The 18,629-nt window shown below is 42.3% G+C and overlaps 3 protein-coding genes across 3 annotated transcripts; 2 read left to right on the forward strand and 1 right to left on the reverse strand.

The window, feature by feature from the left end:
- Positions 1 to 10,507: 10,507 nt before the first annotated feature.
- On the reverse strand, positions 10,508 to 11,248 carry RHO25_002818 (uncharacterized protein; the record flags this gene model as incomplete). Its single annotated transcript, XM_065602303.1, has 4 exons — positions 10,508 to 10,669; positions 10,723 to 10,928; positions 11,007 to 11,066; positions 11,122 to 11,248. 4 exons carry the CDS (start codon positions 11,246 to 11,248, stop codon positions 10,508 to 10,510), a joined length of 555 nt encoding a protein of 184 aa, XP_065458375.1.
- A 1,666-nt stretch (positions 11,249 to 12,914) lies between these two features.
- RHO25_002819 (uncharacterized protein) lies at positions 12,915 to 14,867 on the forward strand (the record flags this gene model as incomplete). Its single annotated transcript, XM_023598369.1, has 5 exons — positions 12,915 to 13,372; positions 13,427 to 13,617; positions 13,673 to 14,209; positions 14,289 to 14,636; positions 14,707 to 14,867. The coding sequence occupies 5 exons, from the start codon at positions 12,915 to 12,917 to the stop codon at positions 14,865 to 14,867; spliced, it is 1,695 nt and encodes a 564-aa protein (XP_023455477.1).
- Positions 14,868 to 15,893: 1,026 nt separating this feature from the next.
- On the forward strand, positions 15,894 to 17,922 carry RHO25_002820 (uncharacterized protein; the record flags this gene model as incomplete). The annotated part of the gene is made up of 3 exons (XM_065602304.1): positions 15,894 to 17,365; positions 17,431 to 17,722; positions 17,863 to 17,922. 3 exons carry the CDS (start codon positions 15,894 to 15,896, stop codon positions 17,920 to 17,922), a joined length of 1,824 nt encoding a protein of 607 aa, XP_065458376.1.
- Positions 17,923 to 18,629: the final 707 nt, after the last annotated feature.

The following is an 18,629-nucleotide window of genomic DNA, read 5'->3' on the forward strand; positions in this document are numbered from 1 at the left end:
GTCTCGTAGATCGATCTTTATATACTAGTTTAATCCGGTAAGTCTATCTTATAATTCCTTAATATTAGGTAATAGATATTAGTTCTTAATTATAATATCGTTAAGTTTCCTATAGTTAACGACGATTCGTATCTTCCTATTAGACTTTAGAATACCGAAGATAGATATACCTATACTAGACCTAGACTTATATATCTAGCTCTTAGCTAGTATTTTATATAGCTACTTATCCTCTTCTTAGAGTATATATTCGGATTTCTTAAATAGTAGTACGAATAGGAGCTCTATTCCGAGTTTTAGGTTAATCTAGTAATCCTATATCTAGTATTTAGGTAAGGTAGTAATATCCTCTACCTCTTTAAAGAGTTTCGCCTATTTTTAATACTCTTTAGAGATATCGGGTTCCGAGGCTATATCCTTCGATAGTATATTACTTCTATCCGTTCTTATAACTTATTTATCCTCCTTACTATTATAAGTAACTATCCGAGTTAGGCTCGATTATTTCGTAGCTCTAAGCGACTAGAGTATTATTTTGTTAATCTATCTCCTAGCTTTATCTATTAGTAAACGCTATCGCTATATAGAGTTAATATCGATAACGTAATCGTATTATTTAAACCTAAGTAATCCTTATCTCTAATCGATAATTAGATTATACTTTCTTAACTAAAGTATATCTAGTACGACGTTATAACTAGCTATATTAGTAATATCTAAGACAATTTCCTCGTAGTACTATTAGATAGTAAGTAGTAATAGAATAGTTTCTCGTTCTACGCTTAGTAATAATAATCCGTCGACTACGATTAATTCGTACTCTTTATCCTTCGATTAGATAGCTATTCTATATCGCTTTATAAATAATTTAGAGGCAAAGTTCCCGCTCGCTCTAGAATTAATTATAGCTTAGACTCTATATCTATTAATAGTAATATTAGTACGAAAGACTAATATTAATACTTAAGCGCTTTCTATATTATAGAACTCTCTTTAGACGCTTATTCCTTAAAAGTTAATCCTTTTCTCGACTAGGTTTCGATAGTAGGTATTCTATACTATTCTCGGATCTAGTATAACGTATATCTAATTATTTCGTATATAGCCTTTTCTTCCGAGGTTTCGATATAAGTATATATTAACTAATATTATTATATCTTAGTATATTATTCGGAGATTCGGCGTATATTTTCTCGTACTAAGTTCGGTACGATTTCTTTACTTAGTATAATATATCTAAATAGTATAATCGTACTTCTAATAGGAACGAGTTCTTATATAAGCGATCTAAAGTCGTATTATACTAAGACTCTTAGCTAGTTCTAGAGCTTAACTTATAGTTCTTTAAGTACTTAATCGAATTTAGTAGAGTATAAGTATCGTTTTCTACTAATTCTTAGGAATATATCCTCTTATTATATAGCTAGAAATAGTATAACCTTATATATAATTCCTACCTAGATATATATAAATATCGTAATCTCGTTATCTAGATCTAATTCTTCGTCGGATAATTCTTTAGATACGTCTTCTTCGTCTATAGATAAGTCTTATTCTTTCTTCTTAGAGTCGATTTTAGAAGAAATATTCTCTTAGTTTTTATAATAAGATTCGTTAGTTTCTTTCTCGGCGAGTCTAAGGTATAGTACTAGCTCTTATAGCTCCTCTAGAATAGGTAAGAGCCTACTTCTATTATTATATTACTAGATTAGAGGATCTTCTTTTCGAGTTAGTTTAGTTAGAAAGAAGTTATTCTCTCTCTTAGAAGAGATATATATTTAGTATATATTATCGTAATAGAATCGCTAATAAAGGCTTCTATATCTATAACGTTCTTCCTAGTAGATCTATATCGGGATACTTTGTCGCTATATCGTTCTAAACGTCTACTTTTCTTCTTATATTTCGTCTTCTAGGATCTAGAGTTCGTCTTAGATAGCGTTATATCTTTCGTCTAAGGTTTTCTATTATTATTTAAGTTCCTAGGACTATAGTTAAAAGTAAATCTCTTCCTTTTCTTATAAGATTTTATCTAGGAGAATTCGTAGCCTAGTAAGCTTAATAAGTCGGTCGGTTTCCTTTATAGTTTCCTCGTTTTTACGTTTCTAGGTTATTATATCTAGAAGTCGGACCTCCTTAGAAGACTAATTATTGTTATAGCCTCCTCGTTCTTTCTTTTTTTATTATATTATATTAATAGATTATCGCTATACTATATTCTTAGAACGATAATCTCTCGCGAAGTAGCCTAGTTTACTATAGTTATAATAAGTCTTATCGCTACTTTATTTCTTACTTAGCCTACTCTTTAGCTTACCTTTTCCTTTAATTCTACGACCTTTCTAGGTTACGTTAAGTTCTATTAGTTAGGGTCTATAGTATAGTTTATTAGACTAGTTATTTAGCTTCGAATAGTATTTATAGTTCCTTCTATAGTCTAGAGTAAACCCGGCTATTCCTCTAACCTTAGAGTTATACTTATATTCTAGAGCTCTCTTATAGAGCTAGTTATCGATCTTAATAGCCGCTTTAGTTAAATCCTTTAGAGTATCGAGTATTCCTCTATAGTTTATTAACTAGTCCTTAACCGAGTCTTTAAGACTACGTCTAAATATCGTTATTAACGCCTATTAGTCCTATCTAGTTACCTATAAGTATTCCTCGAACTTAGCTATATACTTAGATACTAAGGTTCGCTATTAGAGGTACTAGATAACTCTAATCGCTTAGGTTACCTCGTTAGAAGATCCGAAGATCTCCTTAAGCTTAGCCTTAAAGGTCGTATAGTCTCTAAATATACTAGTAGGATCCTAAGTTCTCTAGCTATTTAAGTAGACCTTAAGGTAGAGTTTAATTTAGTTCTAAGTACTACCTCTAAGGTATATACTTATAAAGATAGTCTTAAGTATTACTTAGACTAAGTTAAATATAAGGTATATATCTATCTAGTTAATCTAATCGTCGAACTTATTTCGATCTCTATAGTAGTAGTTAAGCTTCGCTAGTTTAAAGCTTCTTAGTCTTAGGCTACTATCTTTATTATCGGAGTCGTTCGGTAGAGTTAGTCTTAGAGCTTAAACTAGCTTACTACGGCTAGATCCTACTTTACTAGAAGTAGAATTCTTTCTAGAGCTTCCTATAGTAGATATCCTTAAGAGCGTATAAAGCTATTAGGTTTATTAGCGCTAGGCTAATAACCTAAGATCTTACTAAGTAGAAGCTTAAGCTCGATCGAAGTTTAAGCTTATCGAGTAGTCTAGAGGAAAGTAACGAAGTAGAAAGAGTTACTTAATTCTAATTAGTAAGATAGAATAGTAAGTTATACGCGATAACTATCTAGAGAGGCGATACTTATCGCTACTAAATATAAAGAAGAATTCTCTATTTCCTTAGGTCTATTATATATACTAGAGACCCGGTCTATTACTCTATCGAAAGAGCGAGAGATCTATTCCTTTATATATAGAGAGATCTCTCGAAGTTAGAAAGATCCCTTTCGTTCTATAACTAGGCATAGCTATACGTTTCTAGAAATAATTAGATAGGAAGTATCGTAATAGTTAGAACCGTAATAGCTCTCTCCTCTACTTATAGTATTATAGTATCGGTCGAGAGGTATTATTATATATTAGAAGGCCTCGAGGCCTCCTACTATCGTCGTCGTCGCCTACTAGAGCTCGTTTATATTTTTATAGAAGAATAATATATATAGATAGATAGATAAAGTCTTATATTCCTAAACCGGCTCCTATCTAGGTCTACGTAGGGCTATCTATATATCTTTATCTAGAGAGCGAAAAGTCTCGCGATATAAAAACCTATCTTCTGTTTACTTCGTATATCGTGCCTATTACGGCGTATCGAGTTGTCGTTATATATAATCGCAGATTAGCGATCCTCGAGTACCTATTTTCTCTTAGGTCTAAGCTCTTCTCTTTCTCTTCTTTTCTTATCTCTTTTTCTCGTCTCTACTCTATCGTTAGCTCTACCTCTACCTATACGAACTATTAGAGGTACTTAAGTACTATTAGGCGTTATACTACTAGTTTTATCCTTTTCGTAGTTAATAGTATAGTCTATATATTTATACTCTCTATTAATCGGATAAACTCGTTCCTACTCTATACTATATTCGGGTACTAGAGTAGGATATATTTCCCCGTTTATCGTCTTACTCTATACTCGTATACTAGGCTATCGAACTCTAGGATATTCCTCGTATATAGGTATATATTAAGCCTAATATACTCTATTCGGAGTAGTATTGCGGCCGTACTTTCGGAGCGGGAGAGCCTTTTATATTTCCGGTATCGGTTGTCGTCTCCTCTCGTCTATATATACTATATAGGGGGCGCCTATAGGTCTATTTCCTATCGTTAGGCTACTACGGTTCTCTAGCTTTCCTTCTACCGAGAGTATCGGGTATCGTATCTATTCTATACTTCGTTAGGCTGCGCTTCTTCCTATATATCGCGGCCGAGTTAAGTATTACTTATTTAGGGGAGATCTTCTATATATTGTCGGTAGTACGAGTTTCTAATCTTATAGTACTAACGCCGTATATATTCCGTTACTATTAGGTTTTCTATCTTCTAGATATATCGGGACGTCTTCTCGTATAGGTAGTCTTTAATTAGTAGGGTGCCTGTTTCGCGGCGTAGCGCGTCTACCGGTATAGTATAGTAGGCTCCGGCGATTCGGCGTAGGCTAACGTTCTAGGCGACTTCGAAGAGTTATATATTCGTTCGCTATCGTATTACCTATACCGGTCTGCTATATATAAGTATAGTTCGTATAATTATATTATATATTTGTCTTATACGGAGCAGGTCGGCTCTCTACGTAGACTACGAGAGTCCTTATAGTACTTTAGTAGTCGCTCTTACCTTTTATATAGTAGCCTCTATATTCGTCTTCTAGTTAAGCTTCGAGTCTACCTAGACTTCTAGGAAGCGTAGTAATTCTACTAGTTCGCTATTAAACTCTACGATCGTAACCTTTGCTATTTTGTTCTATTTTCTCTTTCTTATAAAGTAGATTAGCTAGTATTTGTTAGAGGCAAACTTAGCTCCGTATCGCTCGGCCTAGGTATAATACTTCTTATAGGCCCGTTCTAGCCTTTTATAGTTTCCCTCGGTCGTAGTACCGACTACTAGTATTCCTATATCGTCGACGAACTCTATCTCTATCGTCTCTCTACTCTCTAGCTATAGAAGGAGTTCGGACGCAAAAAATAGAAATAGAATTAGCGATAGGGTAGACCCCTATAGGATTCCCGTTATTATCGCTTGTTTGCTACTTATAGCGTTACCGAGTCGGAGGCTCGTCGTACGGTCTATAAGGAATAACGTAACGAAGTATATTAGCTATAGTAGGAATCCTTTCTAGTATAGAATATAGATAAGGCAGTCGTATAAAACTTTATCGAAGGCGCCGGAGATATCTAGGCAGAGCATTAATACTACCTTCGGCTTCGGGCAGCTCTACGCCGTATAGATCTATTCGGTTATTAACTCTAGTACGGATAGGGTAGAGCAGTTTAGTCGGGCTCCTATCTATATTACTAGAAGTAGGTTTCTTTCTTCCGCGATAGCTAATATACGTCGAGCTATAATAGCTTTAAGGAGCTTTACTATTATATTAAGTAGGGCGATTAGTCGGTATAACTTAGCCTCTATATAGTCCGGTTTTTAGAGCTTTCGTAGGACTACTATAGTTAAGTCTTTCTACGTTTCGGAGTAGAAGCCTAGTCTTATATATATAGAGAAGATATTAGATAGAGCTAGGGCGAGCGTACTAGTATACGCCTTAAGGAGCTCGTTCGGAATTATATTCGAGCTAGATGCCTTGTTTTTTAGAAGTCGTTTTATTACCTTAAGTATATCTTCTATTATAATCTCTTAGTCGATAGAGATTATTAGAGTTTAAACTAGCTAGATATCGCTTAGGTCTATATTAACTAGTAGTAGGAAGAAGTATACTACTAGAGCTCTCGCTTTACCCTTATTACTATCTTATAGATAGCTACTTTAGAATCGAATAGAAGAGAATTAGAGAAGGGCAGCTTATTTCGGTTATCTCGCCTATTTCGCTAGTTTCTATACTTTGCTATTATCGGCTATAACTTCTCGGACGGTCTCTCGCTATACTTATATTATATCGCGTCGAATTTGTCTTTTTTTTGCGTTCTCGGCCTTTCGGTATAGAACGTAGTTAAGAATATCTCCGCTCCTTCGCTACGTCCGCTTTGCCCGGTAGGCCTATTTTATAAGGCGGCTACATTCCGTAGTCTACTATATAGTAGCGTATAGTAAGGGTTTTGCGACCGGTACTTTTGCCTAGATTACGAGCGTAATCGTAGTAGTTAGGTCGACGGCTATCCGGCTAATATCCGTCGTAGAGTCTAGGCGTTAGGTAGTAATTTCGTCTATAGTCGCTCTTATATCTTCTCTAACCCCTTCCTAGTTAGCCTTCTTCTATTATAGGCGCGGCTTACGTTAGGTATACTTATAGGATAAGAGGAGTTCGGTAGCTATAGGCCGGTAGTCGGAGCTATAATCTAGTTCCTTTTCTACCTTATACTAGGTAAGGCTAAGGAATATATCTCTACTAACCTACGAGAGATCTAGTATCTATTAGCTTCTCGGAGATTCCTAGGTAACTAGTCCCTTAGGTATAGCTAGTTATACGTCGTTAGTTTCTATAATAGCTCTTAGCTTTAACGCTATCCGGTATAGTCGGAAGTTGCCTTCTAACTAGTCCGGGTAGTATAGGTTAAAGTCTCCGACTATTATAAACTACTATTTATCCTTAAGGAGTCTCCTAATAGTCGAGAGCGTCCTCTCTTCGCGGCCCTCTATTAGTTATAGTAGATTATAGTAGTTAAGGACTACTATACTTCCGTAGTATATTTCGACTATAACTATAACGATATCGTCTTCTACCGTTATAGCTTTCTACGTCTAGAAGTCGATTTCTTTAGAGATATACGTATACGTTCTCGTAGTTCCCGATCCGGAGATAATATAATAGTACCCTAGTATTTAGAATATCGGTTTCGTAGATAGATTAATCTAAGGTTCTTAAATAGCGACTATATAGTATCTCTTCGGGTCGAGTACTTATAGGAAGAGGATTATTATCTTATTTCTACTATAGTTTATATTATACTATAGGATAGTAAGGGTAGGTATATTATTTATTATCGTCTACTATATTATCGTCTATTAGGTTCCTAGCCGGTATTACGTATCGTAAGGCTTTAGGCGCGCTAGAGAGGAGGATACGTACGTCGAAGGTATAGTCGTCGCCTTCTATAAAGCTCGTAATCTTGCTCTAGCTATAGTCCCTTACTATCCGTATAATATCTACGTTCCTCGGCCTTCCTAGCTCTCGCCTAGCCGGTATTATATCTATCGGGGACTCCGCCCTTAGGCGCTTGTCCTCTATATCGTATATAGGTACCGGTAGTAGCGGTAGGGGTAGTAGTAGGCCTATCCTCCCTATTATTAGGCTTATTTTTATCGTTATTTAGTCGAGGATATTATATAGCGCGATATAGGCTCTCTATACCTTCTCCTTCTATATTTGTCTTACCTAGTATTCTAACTACTATACTATATATTTCCCTCTATAGTTAGTATACTTATTGCTACTAGCTATATATATACTTGTCTCGTATTTCTCTATATACTTCCTATACTCTACTTCTATTTTATAGTACTTCTCGATATAGCTCTATTATATATATTTCCTATATTATATAGATCTATACTTCGAGGAGTATAGTTCGACTATCTAGAAGTACCCTTCGTAGGTAATACCTCGTAGGCAGATTTCTCTAGCTATTTCGATATTATTTACTTCGATAACTATACTTATCGTCTTCCTACCTACTCTATAAGCTAGGCCTTTTAGGAAGAATACCTATTCGATAACTAAGCTAGAGTATAGTTTCCTATTACTTTAGACAAACTATACGATCGTATCGTTTGCGTTTATTTATATACTAGTTATCGGCACGTCGTATACTAGTAGCTAGAAGCTGCCCTTCTCTATTCTTGCCGACTTCCCGAGGTAAACCGTTACCTACTTTTCGTCTTTTTCTAGTTCCTTTAGGCTAGCCTCGCTAGTAGCGAATACTCTTACCCCTTCGCAGGTTTTCTAGATCCCGACTATATTACCGCTCGCGGTTTTAATGCCCTTAAGAATATCTATATAGGACCTCTCCTTTAGGGCTTTACGTTCCTTTCCTTCTAGTACTCGGATTGTAGTTACGTAGCTAACTATAGGTATATAGTATATATCCTATTCTCTTTTAATAGTTACGGGAGAGGTAGTCTTTAGAGTCGCCGCGCATATTATAGCGGCGAGTTTACTTACCTCTTTAGTAAGCTAGTCGATTCGGTCGCCCTAGGTAGAGCAGAGGAGAAGTAGAAACGCGACTTCGTACGCGTCGTAGAAGGCAGAGAGAATAGAGTCCTTAAGTAAGGAGGTTTCGGTCTCGAGGACCTATCTAGCTCTATTAAGTCTATCTATTAGGTCTGTTTATATCTAGTATATTAGTATAGTAGTTACTAGGTTTATAGAGCGCGTTGCGCCCTTCGGAGTAACCTTTAGCGTCGCTAGTAGAGGCCTTAGTTAACTGCCTATTCCCCCGCCGCCGTCGCTAGAGGCCCTCCTATCTGTCTCTTTAGTTTGCTAGCTATTGCTAGCAGTTGCTTCGTCTTTGCTATTTATGTTTTTCTTTATTAAATAGAATAATATATATAGAAATAATAATAAAAAAGAAAGAGAATAGATAACTTAGAGTTATTTAAAGCTAGATAGTATACTCTATATTAAGAGAAGAGATACTTACTATTAAGCTATTAGTATCTAGAACTTATAAAAAGTATAGTCTTAGCTTTTAGAGATATAAGTAAAGTAAGAGCTTTTACTATAATAGAGAATAAGACTAAGGAAAGTAACTAGCTATTAAGAGATAGACTATTAGAGAGAGTATTACGATTTAAGATTCTATAGATACTATATCTCTCTATCTAATAGTTAGGCCTTAGGTAAGTAGTACTTTAGGCTTTAGGAATTCTTAGTAGAAAGTATTTCTTTATAGGCTTATAGTAGATAGAAACTTAAGTCTCTCTAACTACTTACTTTAGAGAGTTTTACTTTACTTTATTCTGCTATACTTAGATAGATTAGACTCCTAAATTTAATAAATAAAATAGTTTAGAAAGTAGCTAAGATAATAACGCCTATTTAATAGTAGTAGAATTATATTTATAATACCTATTTTAAACTTAGTAAACTATATCTATTAGTACTATTAATCTATCTAATAACCGGAGCTATAGAATAGAACTAGTTAGCTTATAGATTTATTTAGAATATATACTATAATCGACTAAGTTATACTTATATTAAAATACTAGTTTACTACTATTAGAACCTTCGAATTAAGTACTATATAGACGATAATACCTTAGATAATAATAACTTCTTTAATAGTAGATAGAACGTAGTATATAAGGCGTTCGATACTATAAATTAGTAATAATATAACGACTTAATTTACTATAATATATAGCTAACTAAACGACTATATTAAGCTAGAAGCGACGACGAACTATTTATATTATAAGCTAAGGATATAGTAATAGTAACTACTATAGTAATAGAAATACTATATAGCTATAATTAAGTAACTATATAAGATATATAAATTAGCGAGATAAAACGCGAGATTATAGTAGCTAGGCGCGCTAATCCTCTCTTAGTTTAGTATATAAGGTATACTAATAGGTATATTTGGGTAGATATATTATATAAACAGCCCGGATTCTAAATATACCGTATACCCACATCCCTACGTGAGACTCCTGTTCCAAGCCGAACCACACTTCTGGGCACTTTCTCAGCCTGATTCGTGATCCGCACTTTCTCCAGAACGACAGACGAAATGCCGCGACGTCATTGGCTGCGTCGTTCTTTCCCCGCGTCCCTGATTGGCACGACGCGACTCCTCGACAACAACACCACCAATTCTGTCGCCTTGACGCGTCTCATCACGACTTCCACTCTTCTCGTCAGCACTCCATCCCTTGGGTTGCTGGCCGCAATGCATGGCATACCACAACTCTCTTGGAGAACGCTGGCAGATGGCTCGCAAGAACGCCGGCGCTGGGTTGATGACCGTTCTTCGGGTTTCGATTGAACGGGATATACAGCTCGGGCTGAAATCGAGAATTGGCTATCGAACCTGCAAATTTGATTCTTAGAGACACCTTGATCATCAGCGCGCTTGATGTGTCCATGGAACACATCACACCGTCGGATTCTCATTGCCATGGCATCAAGATCAGCCGATGCTAGCAGAGCGGAAAAGGAATGGCTTCGACTCATCTCGCACCATCGCGAACGTGATTCTGATATCTATACAATGTTGGAACCCAACGTCCAAAGCTATTCGACAACTAATGCTTCCTTGCATTGGCCACCTCGAGCCAACTCAAGAGAACAGCCGCGATCTACCACGTCTCTGGCTGGAAGGCGGCAGCGTCTTGAGCGCGATGGGTATGGCTTGGTTGCCGACGATGTTGTCAACGTTCCACTTCAAAGCCCATGTCCTGTTGTAAGCATCGACTGGCTCAGCATACCATTTGATGTCCACCTGTTGCACGATTAGCTGAGCAGAGACTGCGTGGAGGTGGTCGCGCAACGTACAGCACCCTCATTGCTGACCCAGATGAGAAGAGTCCCCCACAGGTCGAAACCACTGGTGGTCAAGCTCGAATTCTCTCCAGAACTGAAGCTGACTGGCGACAATGCCCCAGGGTTGTTGTCGATACTGAGCTTGGGCGATGTCCAGTCGGACAGTGTCGAATTGACGGGCTTGGCGGTGAAACTACCGCCCCCTGAGATCGTGACTACTGGATTTCAGAACGGCATGAATGAGCATCTCTGAGTGATTCAAGCACCAGGAAATCATAGCTGACGAGGTTGCTTACAGGATATATTTGTGGACACCAGGGCATTTGCGGGTGCCTCATGACCAAGATATGCGAAACCTGGATACCACTCATCAACAAGTCTGGTCGTCAAACAGCGCATCTCAATACATACCGTCGCTATAGAAGAGAGGCATTCCATGTATGCCAAAGCCATAGCCCCAGAGCGCGGTGTCGTGTGCAAGAGCGCTCACCGCGCCTAAAGCCAGGCAGGCCAGAGTCTTCAAGTTGGTGCAAAGCATGATGCAAGCGAGAAAGGGTGTGCGGCCGAGAGGGACGAAGGGAGCGTTCAAGGTAATTTTGCTGTTGGCCGGCTCTGGAAGCAGCAGTTATGAGGAGTCTCCTGTCGACAAGAGTGATCGCCCCAATGCGTCGTTTTGGCAATACCCAAGGCTGCAAGCCACCGACCACCTTCTGGAGAAGTTCAACCGAAAACTCATCAGGCCGCTTGCGTGGCGCTGCACTCGATTGCGGATCCCAAGCGATGTTGGTCCGGTCGTGCACTGACTCCACGAGAACCACGTGCGACCTTCTCAATCGCTTGATGAAAACCACATATAGCGCTCACAGGCTCGACAGGGCTGATTGTCATGCGATACGGCTGCCGGCCTCGTGGTCTCTTGAAGATATCTCGTGGCCCACCTGGTCACCGGCGCCTTCGAATCCACATACTGCCGCATTCACCGCTGCACGCGTCATATTACTAAAAGTCGCCACCAGTATGGACGTCTCCTATGACTGAGCAACGCTAGATCGAACGCATATGTGCTATACCTCCGCGCCTCCGCTACTATCGGACGCGACTCCGTTGGCTGCACGGAGCCCCCGAGCGTCTATGACTAGATGTGGAGACGCACTGGACACAGTTTTCTCCGTGTGGATCGATGGGGCTATTCAGTAGCGTCGAACCGCCGCACCACTGCACCAGTAGTCACTGGTCGCAATGCCTACATTTAGACATGAATGACACGACCATGGAGACTTAGCCAACGATAATCTGGATCGATCGGAAAATTCTAGCATTAGCTTCGATTTGTGCCGCAGTGCGGTCATATGCTGATACCACTGCACAGCGTCCTATGCAGCAAGCTACAGACTACCGGGGAAATTCCTTCACGCTACTGAGTTCGACCAGGTCTACTTCTGCTTGCACTTCAAGTTGCAGTTGTGGATGATGCGGATTCGGCTTGCCGAGCGCGCAGCTGCATCTGCAACTAGCAGTACGCGAGCAACTTGCTTGAGTGTGGAAGCAGTGGCTGCTACGATTACGCCCGAAAGAACGTCAGCGCGCAAGTAGTGGCCGCGTACTACCGGAAACCGTAGAACAGCATCCAAGCGAGAGGATTCGCAATGAGTGGAGCGAATGCGTAGCGCAGCTTCTGTTAACCTTCGACACACACTCGTCAAATGTTCTCGGTCAGGCTTGTTGTCTTGGAGCCTCACCAGCCGGTTCAAGCAGGGCTGAATACTTCAGGAACAGCTGTGCGCCAAGACAGCAAAGTCATCATCGGAACGTAACTCTGAAAGGCATATCATCGGGAGAGGTGGGCGAAAAGAGTGGACACTGCTCGAATGCGAGACCGAAAACATCACTTCCTTTAGCGTTGAATATACCAGAAGAGGCTCGCTCCACACATGGAATCCACCTGGTCGTCCGCTTTTGTGCGATAGACTCCTGCGAAGTAGGCCCGCTTGTAAGGATCATCGTCAACAAGCTATTCTTATCTTTTGGCCACATTAGGATCGTGGAAACTGGATGAAAGATCCGATTACGATGCGATGGAGCAGAGCCTACGCGCGCAACCCAATGCTTTGCCTTCCATTGGTAAAGTACATTATCGTCCTCACGCAGCGCTGAGACTGCCTTCGTTCCCATCATTTCGTTGAGCATTCATACCATTGGGCAAGATGCAGGTCCTCAAGTTCATTGCCTGTGCTGCGAGCGTCGTTGGTGCTCTCTCTGTTCAGCGTCCTGACTCCTCAGCCATCGCGCAACGGGACAGCTGCGATGGAAACACGGCCGAAGATCGAAGTGTCTGGTGTGGCTACGACTTGAACACGAACTGGTACGACGAAGTTCCCGACACTGGCGTTACCAGAGAATACTGGCTCGAAGTCACAAACACGACACTTGCCCCTGATGGAGTCGAACGGGTTGTACTATCGATCAATGGCTCAGTGCCCGGACCGACACTGGAAGGAAATTGGGGCGATACCTTTGTGGTCCATGTCAAGAACAGCTTGACCAACAATGGCACCGGCATTCACTTCCATGGCATTAGGCAGAACTATACCAATCAGGATGATGGCGTGCCTTCAATCACACAATGTACAACTGCGCCAGGAGATTCCATTACATACACATGGTAAGTCTGCACTTTCGGGTCTTCACTGGAATCTACAAGCTGAACCTACAACAGGCGAGCTACTCAATACGGCACTTCGTGGTATCATTCTCACTACTCCTTACAAGCATGGGAAGGAGTCTTCGGCGGTATGGTCATTCATGGGCCAGCGACGGCGAACTATGACGAGGAGATTGGGGTGATGCTCCTCGCCGATTGGGACCACGACACAGTGGATTCGCTGTACAGTTACGCTCAGACTTCTGGTGAGCACATCGCGTTGTATTGCAACGTTCAACCGACGACTGACTTGTCATGTAGGCCCACCAACGCTAGATACTGGACTGATCAACGGCACAAATGTCTGGGGTGACTTGGGTTCTCGCTGGGAGACGAGCCTCACATCTGGATCGACATACCTTCTCCGTCTTGTTAACGCCGCCATTGACACTCACTGGGATTTCAGCATCGACAACCACACTCTCAAGGTCATTGCAGCTGACTTTGTGCCGATTGTGCCGTACACCACAGAGCGATTGAGCATTGGAATGGGACAGCGTTACGATGTTATCATCACTGCTGATCAGGGAGATGTTGCCTCGGACTTCTGGTTACGTGCTGTACCGGACTCTTTCTGCTCTGATAACGACAACAGTGACGACATCAAAGGTATCATTCATTATGATTCCAGCACAGGCACGCCGCAGACCAGCAGCCAAGTTTATGATCAACTCGACTGCTTTGGAGAGAAGTCCAAGAGCCTCGTGCCGTACTTACCGCTCGACGCATCAACTGCTGCAGCGATTCAAGATGACCTCGCTGTCAGTGTCAGCAAGAACGCAGCCAAGCTCTTCAAATGTAAGCAGACCACTCGCGATTTTCGATGAGTCTTACCTGCCGCTCAACTTAAATAGTAACACCTCGGTTCGAATTTTAGGGTATATCGGAGGCACGTCAATGGACGTAGAGTGGGCCAACCCATCTGCCCTCCAAATCTTCAACAACGACACCAACTGGGCTTCCTCTTCCGGTGTCATCGAGCTACCCGAGGCCAACACCTGGTCTGTCATCATCATCGAAACCAAAATGGGCGTCGCTCATCCTATCCATCTTCACGGCCACGATTTTTACCAGCTTGCGCAAGGAACGGGCTCGTACGAATCTGCTGCGCCTACTTTGCAGACTACGAATCCTATCCGACGAGATGTGACTATGTTGCCGGCTTCAGGATATGTGGTTATTGCGTTCTACACCGATAACCCTGGTGCTTGGTTGTGTCATTGTCGTAAGTTCAGAAGCTCCTCCATCGTGCTTTTGGTGTGTGTGGTGGCTAATTCGTGATGTTTGATATCCAGATATCGGCTGGCATACCGAAGAAGGTTTTGCTTTACAGTTCATTGAACGATACGACGAAATTGCTGCGCTATATGATGAGGATAAGTTGAACGATACTTGCTCGGCGTGGAACGACTATGTTGGTGTGAGTGGGATTATGGATGAGGGAAGTGGAGTGTAATCTTGTGGGGATTGGTCGCGCATGAGGATATTGGTCACGAAGTCGAGGTTGGAGTTTACCTTAATGTTTCACGAAAACGACAATGCGAGAAGATGTCTACGAAAGTATGATTTGGTCTGGTCTCGCTAACATTGAATAGCTTTTTCGCGCATCAATGGGACTATGTTCAAGACGTTCTGAGCACACGAGTTCCATGTTCTGCCTCCGAGCCTTTTCCAAAGCACTCATCCTCCACTACCAGAGCAGAGATTTCAAGGTCAGTCCCAGCATCGCGTGGAGCCTGCGAAAATATGATGCTTGGCTTAGTGATCTGGGAAACTTTAGTAGATGGAAGAGGAACTCTAAAGGGCTGAACCTTGTATTCCCTTTGTCCTGTTTGTCCTGGGGTTCGTTCTCGACCAGAATGGACTGCTTATACTCACGGAATACGCAGCGCTGCACGAACTTGCGGAGTTCAACACCTGGTGGCCATCTACAAAGAGCCGTATTGGTAAGAGTTCCAGATCTTCAAAACAACATATGCTTGCAATTGCCGGCCGATGGCGAAATTAAGTTATGAATCAACATTTCCATCCCTGTAGCCTGCGTATTCGAGAAAGTGTGCGCGCACAAAGAGATCCAATCTATGTAACGGATTTGTTCCAGAATTGAATTGCAACAGGCAAATGGTCGAGCAAGAAAGAATCAGCTGAACTGCTGTCTGACTACTTCCTGCATTTGCTCGGGCAGTACGGTCCGTCATATGCATACGCGGGTACTGAGCACAGAGCAGGACGTCTACTCTGCAATTTTGCATGGGTCACTGCCAATCACGCAGCTCATGGTGTCCAGGAACGACCAGTTCAGATTCTTGAGAGTGGAAACATAAAGCTAGAGGCCCTGCTTTCCGATCACCGAAGGCATATCACGGACTGTAGTGAACACCCCCTGGTGACTTCTCTAGCACGCGACAAGAGCCAGGACTGGCCACATGAATCATTCTTTGACCTCAATGCTGCACATCCACCAGCAATCGCAGTGGTGATCATGCTGAGCAAACTTGCTCTACTAACATTGGCTGTGCCTACTCTCGCCGCCATTCACGAACAGCTTTCAAGATTGCCATACGGATGGAAGGAAAGCTCGCAATCGGTTCCCGACAACAGTACCATCCACCTGCAAATTGCTTTGTCGTACTCAAACCTCGATCAGCTCGAATCTAGATTGAAGGAGATTTCTGATCCTGGAAGTTCGCAATATGGCCAATATCTCGACCTCGAAGACATCAACAAACTATTTGCCCCATCGAAAGAGTCTGCTGAAGTTGTAACGAACTGGCTCAAGAACAATGGCGCAACATCCATCACCTCAGACGGGCATACAGTTTGCTTTGAGACCACGATCGAATTAGCGAACAAAATGCTTTCTGCCAACTTCCAGCTCTATACGGACGATTTCGAGGACAAATTGCGTACTTCACAATACTCCCTGCCGGACGATCTGATTCCATATATTGACTTCGTTTCTCCAACGACTTATTTCGGCAGTCCCAAAGCCCACGGCATCAGATACCGCGAGGTACCACCGATTTATGACGATGCATGGCAAGAGTCTTGCACGAGAACTTTCACAATACAAACTCGTGATCGTGAGATGCTCTCTGTCGATTTATTGACTCTGAGTTGCCTGCGAAAGCACTACAACATTGGCGACTACCAAGCTGATCCCCATTCCGGAAGCAACGTCGGCTTTGGAAACTTTCTCAACCAGTCCGCAAGCTACTCAGATCTGGAACAATTCGAGAACCTCTTCAACATTCCCTCTCAGAACTTTACAGTGACCCTACTTAACGGTGCTATCGACAACCAGGATCCAGAAGTCGCGATCCCGCATGAGGCAAACTTGGATCTTCAGAGCATCGTGAGTCTGATAGACGGCCTCCCCATCGAATCGTACAACGTTCGTGGCCTGGCGCCTTTCGTTCCGGATCTTCTGTTTCCGAATATCTCCAGCAACACGAACGAGCCGTTTCTCCAGCTGTACACGCATCTTCTGTCACTGCCTAACTCCGAACTGCCCTGGGTCATCACAAACAGCTATGGTGATCACGAGAATACTGTCCCCCAGTACTACGCTAAGCGTATTTGCAACATGATTGGCATGCTGGGTTTACGGGGACGCACTGTCCTCCACTCTACTGGAGACGAGGGTGTTGGTGCAGTATGCCTCGCGAACGGAATATATGGAGCTGCAGAATTCACCCCGCAGTTTCCTCCCACTTGCCCATATGTTACCGCCGTGGGTGGCACGAACTTCTTCGAGAATGTAGAAGCTTGGAACTCTAGTGGCGGCGGTTTCAGTGACTACTTTCCAACACCTTGGTACCAGAAAGATGCCATACAAACATACCTTGACGAGCACATCAGCTCCGAGGCTAAGAGCTATTACTCTTGGAACAAATACGCCAATTTCGCCGGTCGTGGGATTCCGGATGTCTCAGGCCATAGCTTTTTCCCACTGTAAGGCCCCATCCTCATCTATACCTCTTGCTAGTTTTTCCTTCAAGCTGACATCCAGGTTTTAGCTTTCCTGTCGTCCTCAACGGTACAATCAATCCAGGCGGGGGAACTTCTGCCGCTGTCCCTCAAGTAGCCGCCATCTTTGCCCTCTTGAACGACGCTCGCTTTCGGGCTGGCCAACCTGCAATCGGGTTTGCGAATCCATGGCTATACGCCAACGCTAGAAATAGCCTTGTCGATGTCATTCATGGCGGCTCCGTGGGCTGCAGTGGCACGAATATGCAAACGAATAAGCCGATCCCTGGAGCAGGAATTATTCCCTATGCGAGCTGGATTGCTACTGTTGGTTGGGATCCGGTAAGCAGACGCACGTTTTATTGTTCAAGTTGATTGTTCTTCGAGTTGGTCAGAAGGCTTGCGGTCGGCAGTGTTTCGGTTGAGAATGATTCAATAGGCGGGACAGATTGTTGAAACAGATCGTCTAACGAGTGGTCTAGGTGACCGGGCTTGGGTATCCCGACTTCCAGAAGATGAAAAACATTGCATTGAGTCGGTAGATCTGGAGCAATGATACTTCCAAAGGATCGTGTTCCCTGCTTGCCAGCAAAAGTGCTTCGTTCACCAGGTATCCGTTCGGAAATGGGCCGAGTCGACTGCCACGACGGCTTCGAGATTGCAGGTATCTTCGAGAGCTGATAAAACGGTCGGGAACTCCAGGTTTGGTAGAAACAAAGTCAGAAGCTGAACGTTCGGTAGTTTAGAGGAGGTCGGAAGAACGTATGCAAGCAGAAGGGTCTATTTGCAACGAGCATCCAGGACTATATGCGAGCGTCTCATGGTGCTTCGGTGAAACCGTGTGCCATCGGAAGTCTTTGTTGCTGTTTGTGAGTGTTTGCCTTGGAAGTCTTCTCTTGCACAAACATACCTCCTTCGTTCGTTGTTTCTGCCACAACCTGTGTGTGAACATCGAACTTCTTCTCGCTTCAGCACTTTCGAGTGCCATTTTCAATCAGGGGTATATAAGCATCAGAAAGATCATGTACATGTATATGTGCAGGCAGTAAGAGCGCCAATGAGATTTGCAATGGCAACTCAGCTCCGTTGCTCTTTCCAGTGAAAAGTGAAGCGTTTGGCACATGCATGCCAAGCCGCAGCTTGCCTACCCAGGCAGGAACTGGTTCACTCTCCAGCCAATTCAATCCACTTTCGGTTAGCAAATGGGCTTGCAACTCAGAAACATCATTTGCCCTCAGTCGCATCAACT

This window comes from Cercospora beticola, chromosome 2, assembly GCF_033473495.1.
Source record: "Cercospora beticola chromosome 2, complete sequence".
NCBI classification, from domain to species: domain Eukaryota; kingdom Fungi; phylum Ascomycota; class Dothideomycetes; order Mycosphaerellales; family Mycosphaerellaceae; genus Cercospora; species Cercospora beticola.